Genomic DNA, 14475 nt, shown 5'->3' on the forward strand with positions numbered 1-14475 from the left:
GCTGAAATTATCTGCTTATTCATTTCTATAGGTTTATTTCATCAACAATACTCATCCTATAATTTTGTGTTGGAGTACATCCAAAGCTACTTTCACAGCTAGCAACCTTCCGAGTTCCGGTTGAAGAGTAGTCTTCAGGCCTGTCACTTAGCTGGTATGATATTCCACAAACTTGAATTTTGTACACTATCTAATAATACATAGCTGCCAGCTTGACAAATTCCTTCCAGAATTCAAATAACATGGCATCAACTTGGGGGAAGTTATTTACTAACTTCTGGTCCTGATGGACAAATAGTGTGGACCGAGTTGCATCCAATTGCTGTTTGATGGTCTGTCGTTCCTCACCTGCCATATTTTGCCAGATTTAGCCCCATTTGACTGTTTCCTATTGCTGCCAATGGAAAAAAAACACTAAAAAGTGGTGGTAAATTCATATGAGACCAAACTGCTGAGGTCATCGGTCCCTATGCTTACGCACTACTGAATCTAACTTAGACTAAGGACAACATACAGACCCATGCCCATGGGAGGACTCCAACCTCCGACGGGGACGGGGGGTAGCGGCTACCCCACGCAGCAACAATCATGGAGCAATGCTCATTTTTTTTAGGCTTTATCACTGTACCGAGGAAGTATTATATCCTGAGGAGACAGTAAAAGTAGCTTCATAAAGGGCACTGGACAATATCAAAGATCAAAGTTGAAGTGTTCCAGAAATGCTTCAAACAGAGGGGAAAAAAGACTTGATAAGGGTATTGCGCCTAGGGGAGAGCACTTTAGAGGTGACTGAAGGAATTTTGTAAATAGGTTCATGAATAAATTGTTTATAACAAAAACACGTTTCCCCCAATTTTATGGAGCATGGCAAGAATGATTATTTAAATGCCTTCATGCTAATTACGCTAATTTTGTCCTCACGGTCCCTACAGGAGTGATATGTAGGAGGTTGTTGTATATTCCTAGCATCATTATTTACAGCTAGTTCCTGAAACTTTGTCAGTAGGCTTTTTTAGGATAGTTTGTGTCTGTCTTGAAGAGTCTGCCAGTTCAGTTTCTTCATTATCCTACTCTCCCACGGGTCAACAAATCTGTCACTATTTGTGCTTCATGGGTAGCACACTGGACTCACATTCGGGAGGACAATGGTTCAATCCCACGTCCGGCCATCCTGATTTAGGTTTTCCGTGATTTCCCTAAATCACTCCCGGCAAATGCCGGGATGGTTCCTTTGAAAGGGCGTGGTCAACTTCCTTCCCTGTCCTTCCCTAATCCGATGAGACCGATGACCTCACAGTTTGGTCTCTTCCCTCAAACAACCCAACCTAGCCCTACTTGTGCTTCACTTCTCTGTACACTTTCAATATTCCCTGTTAGTCCTTCATGGTAAGGGTCTCACGCACTTTTGCAATATTCTAGAACGCATCACACAAGTCATTTGTAAGGAATCTTCTTTGCAGACTGATTGCATTTCTCCAGTATTTTACCAAAAAACAGAAGTCTGCTACCTGCTACACCCACAACTGAGCCTGTGTGAGCATCCATTTCATATCCCTACAAAGTGTTACATTAAGGTATTTGTATGAGTTGGTCAATTCCAACAGTGACTATTGATATTATAGTAAAGGGATCCTATGTTTCTTCGCCTTGTGAAGTGCACAGTTTTACATTTCTGAACATTTAGGGAAAGTTGCCAATCTCTACACCATGTTGAAATCTTATCAAGATTTGACTGAATCTTTATGCAGCTTCCTTCAGACAGGGCTTCATTATAGATAAATGCATCAGCTGCAAAAAGCCTAAGGTTACTATTAATATTGTCTGCAAGGTCATTAATATACAACATTAACAGCAATGGTCCCAACCTACCAGGTTAGCCAAGAGCGCTAATGCGCTGCTTTCCCGCGCCTGCCCCAGATTGAATCCACCCGACAGATTACCGGTGAAGGCCAGTGTGCCAGCCAGCCTGGGTGTGGTTTTTAGGCAGTTTTCCACGTCCCACTAGGTGAATACTGGGTTGGTCCCTACATCCCGCCTCAGTTACACAACTTGCAGACATCTGAACATGTTCACACTATTCCATGGATTACACTAGATACAGACAGCTGGGGTACACTAATTCCATCCCAGGGGGTACAGGGTGGGGACAGGAAGGGCATCCGGCCATTCCTTAAATTAACCTTGCCAAATCCAACCCTAAGCATACCAACCCTGCAAAAGCGTGGGACAAAGGCACAAGCAAAAGAAGATTAACAGCAAGGGCCCCCACACACTTCCCTGAAGCACACTTGAAGATACTTCTACATCTCTCAATGACTCATGATCCAAGATAACATTCTGCTTCTTCCTTACCAAAAAATCTTCAGTCCTGTCACAAATTTCACTTGAAACCACGTACTATCATACTTTGGATAATAAGTGTAGATGCGGTACTGAGTCAAATACTTTTCAGAAAACCCGAAATACTCGATCTATTTACTGCTTTGATCTAAAGTGTTCAGTTTCTCAAGTGTGAAAAGTTCAAGTTGAGGTTCACTTGAGCAATGTTTTCGGTATCCACATTGGCTGGCATCACAGAGGTTATTCTGTCAGGGATACCTCATTATCTTTGAGCTGAGAATATGTACTAAGATTCTTCAACCAATCGGTGTCATGGATACTGGATGGTAGCTTTGGGGGTTGCATCTCGTACCAATTTTGTAGATAGGTGTGACCTGCATTTTCTTTCAACTACTTGGCATGATTTTTTGTTTGATGGATCTACAACAGATTATCTACATCTGCATCTACATCTATACTCTGCAAACCACTATGAAGTGTATGGCAGAGGGTATGTCCTGGTGAACCAGTTATTAGGGTTTCTTCCCATTCTCTTCACGTATGAAGCGCAGGAAGAATGGTTGATCGAATGCCTTTGTGCATGCAGTAATTATTTGAATCTTATCCTCATGATCCCTATGTGAGTGATACATAGGTGGCAGTAGCATATTCCTGGAGTCATCATTTAAAGCCAGTTCTTGGAACTCTGTTAATGGACTTTCTCCGGATATTTTACATCTACCTCCATGAGTCTTCCAGTTCAGTTCCTTCAGTGTCTCTGCGACACTCTCCCATATGATCACAGAACAAGTTTATTGCAGCATTCGCAAATTTTTGACATTTTGCAATATACCACAATACAAATAGGTACTGATACAATCACTGAAAGATTACACAGAAGTAACATGAACAGTAAAATATGCAAATCTAGAACTTTAAATTGGCACACAAATCTTGTACATGTGGTCTCACACAAAGCAAAATTCCAAATTTGGCTTTTATATGTAAATAAATGTGAGTATTGCATAGTTAAAAGAGGGTCTAACACAACACAAATTCACTATATCACGTGATACGGATTTTCATCTGTTCTCATACCTTTACACACTACCCCATAGAAACATACAAGTGCCCCCCCCCCCCCCCCCAAATTCAATTATTTAGCTGCTTCACATTAGTACCTGTCTTATTTTGCTTATGGCATATCTTTATCCCGTATGACTTTCCTGAAAATTATTGTAATGGGATGCAGAAAAAGGTTCAAATGGCTCTGAGCACTATGGGACTAAACATCTGAGGTCATCAGTCCCCTTATGACACATGAAATGCTGTTTGTAGAATCCTTCAATATTCAGACAGATAAAAAGCTAAAACAGGGTCCGAAAGTCACACACCCAAAAACTCACTTCATGGACGTAAAGGGTGTTAGTACAAAAGTTAGATGAGGAGCAAAGGTTAGTCATCTCTTCTTCTCTTGCCTCCAAGTTCTTTCCCAAATCATATTTTAGCTCTTTTTTGTGGGCCTGTTCTTTTGAAGCTACCACAACATGTCAGCCTGGCCCCTGTACAGATATTATTAAGGGATTGTTTCACTTGGACAAGAAGCTGTAATTGGTAGATTATTATTATTATTATTATTATTATTATTTGTCCCTCCTCATTTTACGAATCACAGCTCTTAACAATGGCCCAAAATTCAACTGCACAAGATATAGGCCAGATGTGGGTTGAACAGGTGTACAACTGATATACAGAAAATAATTCCAGCTTTATTCCCATGAATACATACATTTCAAATGAAAGAAAAGTAACTCAAGTTGAAAGTATATCAATCTTTAATACGTTCAGCTTCACTGTATGGTGCTGAATGCTTCAACAAAAGAACTGGAACAACAAGCTGCTGTCATCAAAATGAAGATGATCAGTTGGACATCTAGATTAACACTGCATGATCACATCACAAATGATGGAAGTTCATAAGTTATACAGAGTAATACCAATAGTAGGTAAGATGAAAGAAAGCTGTCTATGGCATTACAGCTATGTTCTTTGAGCATACAAAACAATAGTGACAAATACTGGTTTCTGTCTGAGAGTAAGTGGTAAACAGCCAGCAGGATGACCTAAGCAGCGATAGTTTGACAGCCTACATGAAGATCTCAGGCCTGCACCCTGATCAGGCACAAGAGCAGACAAAAAGGTGGCAGTCAAAACAGTTGACATCAGCAGCATTCAGGAAGAGGAAGAGGAATAAGAAGAAGAAGAAGAAGAAGAAGAAGAAGATAGTTCCTAAGAACTACATCTCCACTGCTGAGGAGAAGAATATGATGGTTCTTAAGAACTCCATCTCCACTGCTTAGTCACATTTTCATATTACTGGTATGAGTAAGTACTGACGCTTTTGCTTAGTTACCTGTGTCACAGTCAATACCAAATATTCAATAACTGCATGATGTCAGAAAAGTCATCTGCAGAAGGTTGGGTATCAGAAGTATCAAATGGTGTGCATGACTTAAACCCGAATGATGATCAGGGTGTTTTTATTAATTTTCTGGTTAGCTTGCTAATTCATTTGTTAACATATTGTCCAGCATTGATGTTGTTGCTAATTGTACCAAATCATTTCTCACATCCTTTGTACTTCCATGCCAGAAGATTTTATGACATTTTCACAGCAGTTTAGTTCCAGTCCATTTACATATGGGTCAACATACAGACAAACTACTCTAGAAACAAATGCAGCCAGCACATATAAACTGCTTACTAAAGAAATATGATCAGTAAGACAGAACAGTACTGAGGTTTGCAATAAAAGCAGTTTAAGGTGAACTGTGATTTACAAAATTTGATTCAAACAATAAAAATAATTTCCATATAGATTTTGTACTTTCACCTGGAGTTCATGTTCTGTTTTCTACTTCAAACTTTCAATAGCAAATACTATAAGACAAAAATTAAGAAATTAGGCATTTGTACCAACTTACCTGATTTTCTGCTGTTTCTACAAATTTATCTGATTATCTAAATCCAGCATTTGAAAATTTGTATTAGCAGTATATATAAATATTCTTATTAGTTTCTGTTCCAGTGATCCATGTCATGAATATCTAGGACTCAACATATTTTCTATACAGTTAGTAGCAGTTTATTCTTTTCATAATAGTGTTATCAATAAATACTAGGCATTCATGGCTCCACACAGTGTAGCTATAGGATCAATTGACACATTTAAGCAAGCTGTACTTTGAGTATCTGGTTTATGTGCAAGTGAACTATACCAGTCACACATAACATGGCCTGTACATCTCATAGTGGTATGCCAAAACCTTTGGGATTTAGGATACTGCAGAGGATTGGGAATGTAAGGCTGAACTTTCATTAAAATTAAGTACAAACACTGCAGTCTTCTACATGTAACGATTTTCATAATATTGTGAACTCCCAGCATACCACTCCACAGTGGTTACTGAAACATACCCAAAGTTTAAGGTGCCACGTTATCTTGGGGCACTTAGCAGTGCCCTGCTCAGAAATTTATGTTCACTCTGTCCATACCCAATCTTGACTGATTGTGTCCCTGAGGAAAGTATACAGGACAGTCAGAGATTAGATTTGCAGTACTGAAACAAAAACAGTACTTCAATGTCTCATGGCCCATGTCCTCAAAGTACATGCTCACAATAGATTTTAGCCCCTATGGGGAAGTGGTGGGGAGGGGGGAGGTAGGAGGAGGGGTGGCTGTCACAGGGGGATTGTGGCACAGTGAAAGAAGGAATTCCACAATGGCTCTAGGGTCGCATGCTGGAGAGTTCCAAGCTTGCTATACACCAACCCATGAGAAATGAGCATGAGCTCGCTGGAGGAGTAATCTGGTTTTTGTAGCGTTGCAATGCACCATCAGAAATCAAATCTTACACTTGCAGCAAAGTGGACTGTTTGCTTCTTTTAATTCTTTGAAATTAACTATTTACAGAGTGCACAAAAAACATTATCCTTATAAACTGCGTATTTTTTTTTTTATCAGATATTTCTTCCTCAATAATCTTTTGACCACAGGAAGACTAAAAACAGGAACATGTGTAATGGAGGTAAAAGCTTATCTGCAATAACAGTGCAGTACAGTCTGCAGTGTTTCCAATGGTGACCAGGACAGTGCAGCTTAAGTATACTGTACAGTCATAAAACAAGCATTTAAGGCTCATTTCAAGCTCAGACAACATGTGTATTGTAAATTTATGGATTGTAAGCACATTAAGCTACCCATCAAACTGATGTACACCACAATGACATTATTCAAACATTCAACCACTACAATGAGAAATGAATATTTGCACCATGATAGCTGGTCGCAGTCAACAACACTAGCTGATGATCATCACCTGCAAATTATAGCTTGTCAGTGCCCTAAGGAGAATTCACCAGGACCTGCACCGCCTTTTTGGAGACAGCTGGCTAGGCTGTGTCAACCAAGATGGTACTCAACTATCCCCACATGGTTCCAGAATGACATTCGGTAAACGTCCCCCAGGCTGTGGCTAAGCCATGTCTCCACAATACCCTTTCTTCCAAGAGTGCTGGTTCTGCAAGGTTCGCAGGAGAGCTCCTGTTACGTTTGGAAAGTAGGAGATGAAGTACTGGTGGAAGTAAAGTTGTGAGAACCGGGTGTGAGTCGTGTTTGGGTAGCTCAGATGGTAGAGCACTTGCCCGCGAAAGGCAATGGTATACGTTGTTGCTGTTTGAATGGTGGGTGGAATCAACAACACTGGCTTGATTTCATGCTCTCTCAGTATCTCACCACTGTGGACAAAGCAATATGCTTTATAACATCCCTGTGAACAAGATAACGGTTATCCCATGCTGCCACACATTGGATGGTCCAGTACCCAATTATATGTAGTCCAGCAACCATTTGTCACTGCATACTTTCTTCAATCCACTGTTTCCAAATGTGTATTACTTGTAATAGCATACACCATACAAGTTGGAATATCACACTTCAGTAAATTCATTTTCAAGACATCAATCGCATGCCCCATTCAAAGTTCTTCATTTTACAAATTTCCCGTGCAGACACCTCTTCAGCTGGTCCTATTTTTGACAAATAAATGTAAGAAAATGGGGTTCGCATAAACATTTCTAACGTCAAAAGAGTAACTGTACTCATATACAAACCAAGGCAGAAAAATTATTTCAAACATTCAGCAAGAACATTCTTGTGGATATCTTTTGAGATAAGAATGCTTCTGCAACATGAGAACATGGCTTGACAAACAGAAGGCACACTGTTTTGCTGATGGGAAAGGAAAACTGGGACATCATTACAACATATGTCTCTACCACTATCATTATTTAAACTTAAACATATTAAACTTGAGTGTAGTGAATAAATTTATTTTGTATTGGTATGTAGAGCCTTTCTGATGTCTGCACTTGATTAACTACTTACAATCTTAGAGATTGGTATAAGGTGGCAGGGAACTTCGTATTTACACAAACTTTTCACCATTGGAAGGACAAATAACTGGAATGTAAATAACATCCAGGTAGCAAAACTTTTCTTTGCTTTGTTCTTCTAACCATATATTCAGTCGTATCTCTCTCTCTCTCTCTCTCTCTCTCTCTCTCTCTCTCTCTCTCTCTCTGTGTGTGTGTGTGTGTGTGTGTGTGTGTGTGTGTGTGTGTGTGTGTGATATATATTCCTGTTCACTTGCTTTCTGAACATACTACATTCGCACTGAAGCCATTTTATGGAAACTAAGTTGTGACAGGTCCACTTATTTCTGTTTTGAAATACATTAATTTCCACAACATAAGCATATTAATGTTTATGTAAAGGAGTAATTCCAATTTTAAACATGAAAGATGTTAACAAACCATTTATTTTCAACAGGCATAGCATACTTTATTTACTGAAGTATAAATTGAAGTATAAATACTTATTATTATGAAACAAAACAATTACTTCACAGTCAATAAAAATCTCTTCAGTGCACTTCATGAGACATAGTCTCAGGTAACTCAGCCTTGCAGTCAGCAGGATTTGGCCTTGCTTCATATGTACATATTGTTACTCCATGCCTGTGTGCTTCTGAATACTCTCCTCTTAGTCCAATATAGTATATTTTTGTGGTTTCACTTCCAAAATTCTTTGGGAAATGTAGAGTTAAATGATGAACAGAAGAGAACTTCACGACTCTGAAAGTCAAAAAAACAGATTAAAACTAATAAAAGCTCTTATGATTATTAGAGTATTGTCAGACCTGAATATGGATTTCAATCACTTTCTTTTATTTTATGCTTGCCTTAAGAGCATAGCACAACTCATCAAGTTGCTACAAAGAATAAATTTCACTTAACAAGTAACTTGCTCACATAATAATCCAGTTTTACAATCTTGATAGTTGCATTTGCATTATTCACTAGTTTTAAAAATACAAGATCTATGTCAAATTAGTCATTTCATTTACTGTATGAAACGCTTCCACAAAGTTCCAGCTTATCTCCTGTTGAAGCAAGGTAAGTTAAAATAAAAAATAAATAAAAAAAAAAAAACAGAAACAAATATGGATGACTAAATTACATGCTGATATTGAAAGAAATTTTGTTTCTGTGATGAAGTTAAAATGTTAGTTACTATTTAAACTCTGTACTCTGATTTCAAAATGCGGTCTAGCAGATATTACACTTTTACATCACTGTTGACAAACTGTGCTTTGCAGCACCAGACCTGAAGATGATTTAGAGCAAAAATTGAACGCAGTAATTGGTAATACAAAGCTGTAATGTAGATGGTGTCTATTTGTTATAACAAAAGACACAAGGTTCCCAACAAAAGGCATAAAAATTATGAGACAGAAACTTGTTCACTTTGTATTAACCTAGTACTAAAGAAATTACGTGCAAATTGAATTCGCAACAGCAAAATCACGTAAATAACAAAAGTATGTTATTATACACAGGTTTCATATCACTGGGTGGGCAGCACTAGAGTGAAAAACATTCTAAAAGGAAGACTGTCTGCGAACAGACTTCTAAAGTTAGATACGCATGTAGTGTGTTCACAATGGCAAGCTATGTGTAAGTCTGAGGCATACAATGCCCCATACCACAAACCACAAATAAAGTAAAAAATATCAAAACAGCAGAAAGCACTACAAAAACAAGAACAGGATGAAATTCACAAATGGCACCTAATATGAGCTAAAACCACAAAGATTGCACAAAAAAAGAGTAGAAACAGGTACAAACATAGACATTTCATTAAAAATCTAAATATAATTAAAAACATTACAACAGTGGATGCAGTAAGAGTCTTCTCAGACAGCAACTAAACAATCTTTGCATGTATTAATATGTCAAATGGAACAACTGAAAGTCAGAAACTGAGGAATGATCATGTACAGCACATGCATTCCAAATGTTCGCAGACATCAAAGCAACTGAGATGGCTTATGGTCTCCAAGCCACTCTGTTCTTAACAGTTTCTTGAGTCACTGTATTTGTCGACGACAAAACATCTCTGCTGAAGGTGGCTAATGGGAAATATGTAAAACCTGCAGGAAGATGTACCATTCGTGTGGGTACAAATGGCCATACGCAGCCCTTAGAATTCATTGCCTTACAAGAGTGTAGTCATGATGTCATTCTCGGATGGGACTTTTTGAAAGCTTCTCAAGTAATTCTAGACTGTGGTCGCTCGAAGATTATGCTAGACGAGATGAGATACTGTGGACAGGAAGATGCACATCCAAGTGTGTGGAGACTATGTGTGCTGGATAAAGTGATCATTTCTGCAGTCAGTGCTAGAAAGGTAACTGTCATGTAGTGGAATGTACGAGAAGCATACCACTGATGAATAACTTGATCATCCCAGCCTCTGGCGTCTCGTTTAAGAACAGATTCAGTGAATTGTGGATTGTTAACTGTCACCAAGAACTGCAGATCCTTCCAAGACGCATGTTCGTAGCAAAAGCTGAGCTGTTAACTGCAGAACAGCAGAGTGTCATAGAAACCTCCCACGCCAAGTCTGTGGGCGAAATTAGAGCTACCACTGCAAGACAAGATCTTCTAGCTTGACTATCACCAGATCTCACTAAGGAACAACAGAAGAAGCTACCTGCCGTTCTTCAAGAGTTCTCCAAATGCTTCAATCCACAGGTGAAGAGCAAATTAGACAAATCGACAGTGAAGCACCAGATTAGCACTAGAGACCATCAGCCAATAAGCCAGAGAGCATACCATGTGTCAGCAATGGAACATCGAATAATTCACGTTGAGGTAGAGAAAACGATGAAGAATGACATCATTCAGCCTTCGCAAGAGCCCATGGTCATCACCAGTGGTCCTCGTCATCAGGAAGAAGGATGGCAGTTGGTACTTCTGTGTTGATTACAGGAAGCTTAATAAGATAACTAAAAGGGACGCTTACCCTCTTCCACAAATTGACAATACTCTAGATTGTCTGAAGGGGGCTAAGTTTTTCTCAACCAGAGACATGTACTCGGGATACTGGCAAATCAAAGTAGATGAGGCTGATCATAAGAAAACTGCATTCATCACCCCTGGGGGCCTGTATGAGTTTAAGATAATGCCATTTGGTTTGTGTAATGCACCAGTAACTTTTGAATGGATGATGAATTATCTTCTGAAGGGTACAATGTGTCTTTGTTATTTAGATGGCATAGTGTTCTCAGAGATATTTGATGAACATATAAAAAACTGAGGGCTAATGAAATATGATTTCATCAGCAGTATACACAAGGAAAGCCTACATTCAAAGACTGAGAGCTGTTCTTAAGTGTCTCCAACAAGGTAGTCTGAAACTTAATCCAAAAAAGTGTGTCTGAAGCAAAAGCAATCAAAATACTTGGACACCTTGTGTCAAACAAAGGTGTGAGGCCAGACCCAGTCAGAAGCTTCCTCCGATTCTGTTCTTACTACCGTTGTTTTATCAAATACTTTTGCATCAAAGCCAGGCCACTCCAAGAGCTGTTAAAAGCTTATGCTAAATTTATCTGGGCTGGTGCTCAACAAAATTCTTTCGATGTGCTCCGAAGAGCTCTGACGACTGACCCTGTACTTGGTCTGTACGATGAGAGATCACCTACAGAACTACACACAGATGCCAGCGGGTATGGCATCGGTGCTGTTCTGGTGCAAATTTCGGAAGGAGAAGAGAAGGTTATAGCCTATGCTTCTAGGACACTTACAAAAGCCGAGAGAAACTACTCAACTACAGAAAGAGAATGTCTTGCTGTGATCTGGGCCATGTGCAGATTTCGACAGTATCTCTATGGAAGGCCATTCACAGTTGTTACAGACAATCATTCACTTTGTTGGTTGACAGGTCTTAAGGATCCAACAGGACGACTCGCCAGGTAGGCAATACATCTTCAAGAGCATGACATTACCATAGTGTACAAAAGTGGAAGAAAACACCAAGATGCTGACTGTCTCTCAAGAAACCCTGTGCAAGACCATCAAGACTTTGATGAAGATAGTGACTATCTCTTTGAACTTCAGGATCTCTCTGCTGAGCAGAAGGATGCCAAGATATCTCAAATTATGCTTGCCTTAAATTCGTCAGAGGCTGTGAAAGGACAATTTAAAGTAGTTAATGGATTACTTTGCAACAAGAACTTTGATTCATTTGGAAAGAAGTGGCTACCAGTGATTCCTAAACACATGCGCTTAGATGTTCTACAGAAATTCCATGACATACCTGAGGCTGGACATTTAGGATTTATTAAGACATACGATAGAATTTGCAAGAGGTTTTTCTGGCCAGGTTTATTTAGGAGTGTCCATCACTATGTGTTGCACTGTCTAGAGTGCCAGGGGAGAAAGGCAGTTCCTCAGAAACCACCTGGCCGACTCATACCAATTCCAACAGCTGAAATGCCTTTCCAGCGTGTTGGGATTGACCTCCTCGGACGAGTTACAACATCTGCTAGTGGTAACAGATGGATTATTGTTTGCACTGACCATCTGACATGCTATGCCATTACAAAAGCCTTGAAAACAGCTGAAGCATCCGAGGTGGCCAAATTCATCGTGGAAGACATTGTATTAAAACACTGTGCCCCAAGGTTATTAATTATGGATTGAGGGAACTTTTTCAATCGAATCTTGTGACAAAGATAAACTGTCGGTGCAACATTACCCATCACATGACGACTGCCTACCATCTGCAAACTAACGGGCTTACTGAATGCCTTAATAAGACCTTGGCCGACATGCTATCAATGTTCATCAATGTTGAGCAGAGCAGCTGGAATGAGGTGCTATCTTTCCTGATGTTTACCTACAACATCACCAAACAAGACACCACAGGATTTACGCCATTTTTCCTGGTGTATGGGTGTGAGGCGACTATGACAATGGACACTGTGTTTCTGTTACATCCTGATGATGTGGACTACATCAGCCAGGTGTTAACCAGAGCTGAGGAAGCTTAGCAGTTAGCTTGACTCCGCACGCTGCAGGCTCAAGAAAATGATCGCCGAAGGTGTGATGTGAGCCACTGCCCTGTTGTCTACCAGCCTGGTGACCTCATCTGGATCTTAACTCTTGTTCAGAAGGTTGGTCTCTCTGAGAAGCTCCTCAGGCACTACTTTGGACCTTATAAGGTTGTAAGACATTGTTGTCTGATATTACTTGTGAAGTTGAAGATTTAGACCCCAACACAAGATGACGAAAGATCAGAGATATGGTCCACATCCTTCGAATGAAGCCCTATAAGGATCCTGCAACCCAGGGTAAATTCGAAGCTCCAGCGACAGACAACAAGTGGAAAGGTGACCAAGAGCGTAGCGGCAAAAGAAGTTCTAAAAAGATCACCGCTAGGGTGAGAATCAGTCATCAGGAGTCAGAGTATGCAGGACCAATGACTCGTTCCTGAACTAAGACGATGTAACACCGAGCCACTGTTCTCTTAAGGAGGGAAAAAGTCACAGAAGAAGCTGAGTATCATCGTGGTGTAGTGGTTATTATACCGAACTGTTGCATGGAGGGTCATGAGTTCAAAACTCACCTGGACTGTACAATTTTAATTTCCAATACATTCTAGAAGTATCCATAAATGTCAAGAATCATTGTATTGGAATGTTCTGTAGCTGTATATATACTGTGTGTGTTCTTCCCGGAGGCAGTTTGCTCCGCACTCTTGTATGTGCAAGTGCTGAATAAACCTTCGTTAAGTGAAGTTAGTATTCGTCATTTGTCTAATTACACCTTCTTCTACATGGCAATATTATCTGACATTATGATATGTAGTTCAATACCACAAAAAATGAAGCAATCAAAAATCATAGCAATACTCAAGCCCAGCAAGGCTCTGACTAGCCTAAGAACTATTGCTCAATTGCACTACGGAGAACAATTTGTAAGTTCCTTAAAATACAATCGATTTAGTCTTTCAAAAACTTCCTACTGAGCAAGTTGGATTCCAACCAGGATGGAACTGATCAAATCTTATCTTTAACAACTTTTATTGAAGCAGGATACCAAATGAAGCATTTTGGGATCACGTTAGATAGGACACTTTCTTATAAGGAGCATTTAACTCAACATCAGTTGCTTTCGTTGATATAAGTGCAGCATATGAGACAGTTTGGAGGCATGGATTGCTTTATAAATTATCACAACTTGTCCGATACAGACGGACAACAAAACTAATTGATAACATGTTAACTGGAAGGACATTTACATTAACTACAGGAAGACACACTAGCTGTCCAAAAGTATTGAATAATGGCTTACCACAGAGACCAGTCCTGGCTCCTCTGTTGTTAAATTTATATGTATCAATATTCCTCCAAAATGGTCCAGACAGTTTGGCTATATGGATGACTTTGCCTTAGCCATACAACACAGGCCTTTGAAACAACTGAAGAAATCCTAACTTCTGATCTAGACACTTTAGGCCAATATTTCCATAAATGGAGGTTACAACCAAACTCAAATAAAACAGAAGTTGCCTGTTTTCATCTGTCCAACACTTTGGCACACAGAGCTCTTGATTTCTATTTTCAGGGGAAGAAACTTCATCACGACATGCTCCCAAAATACTTTGGGACCACGTTAGTTGGGACACTTTCTTTTAATGAACATCTGCTAACCTCAGAAGCAGAAAAACACTCTCCATAAACTCTGTGG

At 39.6% G+C, this 14475-nt stretch overlaps 1 protein-coding gene across 1 annotated transcript in view; it reads right to left on the reverse strand.

Moving 5' to 3' along the window:
* Positions 1–8180: 8180 nt before the first annotated feature.
* LOC124595269 (PITH domain-containing protein GA19395) overlaps positions 8181–14475 on the reverse strand; it is a 64309-nt gene continuing 58014 nt past the window's right edge. Inside the window, exon 5 of the mRNA XM_047133943.1 lies at positions 8181–8514. Coding sequence (XP_046989899.1) covers positions 8304–8514 — 211 coding nt within the window. The 3' untranslated portion in view covers positions 8181–8303. The remainder of the gene's footprint in view (positions 8515–14475) is intronic.

Source organism: Schistocerca americana, chromosome 2, assembly GCF_021461395.2.
Source record: "Schistocerca americana isolate TAMUIC-IGC-003095 chromosome 2, iqSchAmer2.1, whole genome shotgun sequence".
NCBI classification, from domain to species: Eukaryota; Metazoa; Arthropoda; class Insecta; order Orthoptera; family Acrididae; genus Schistocerca; species Schistocerca americana.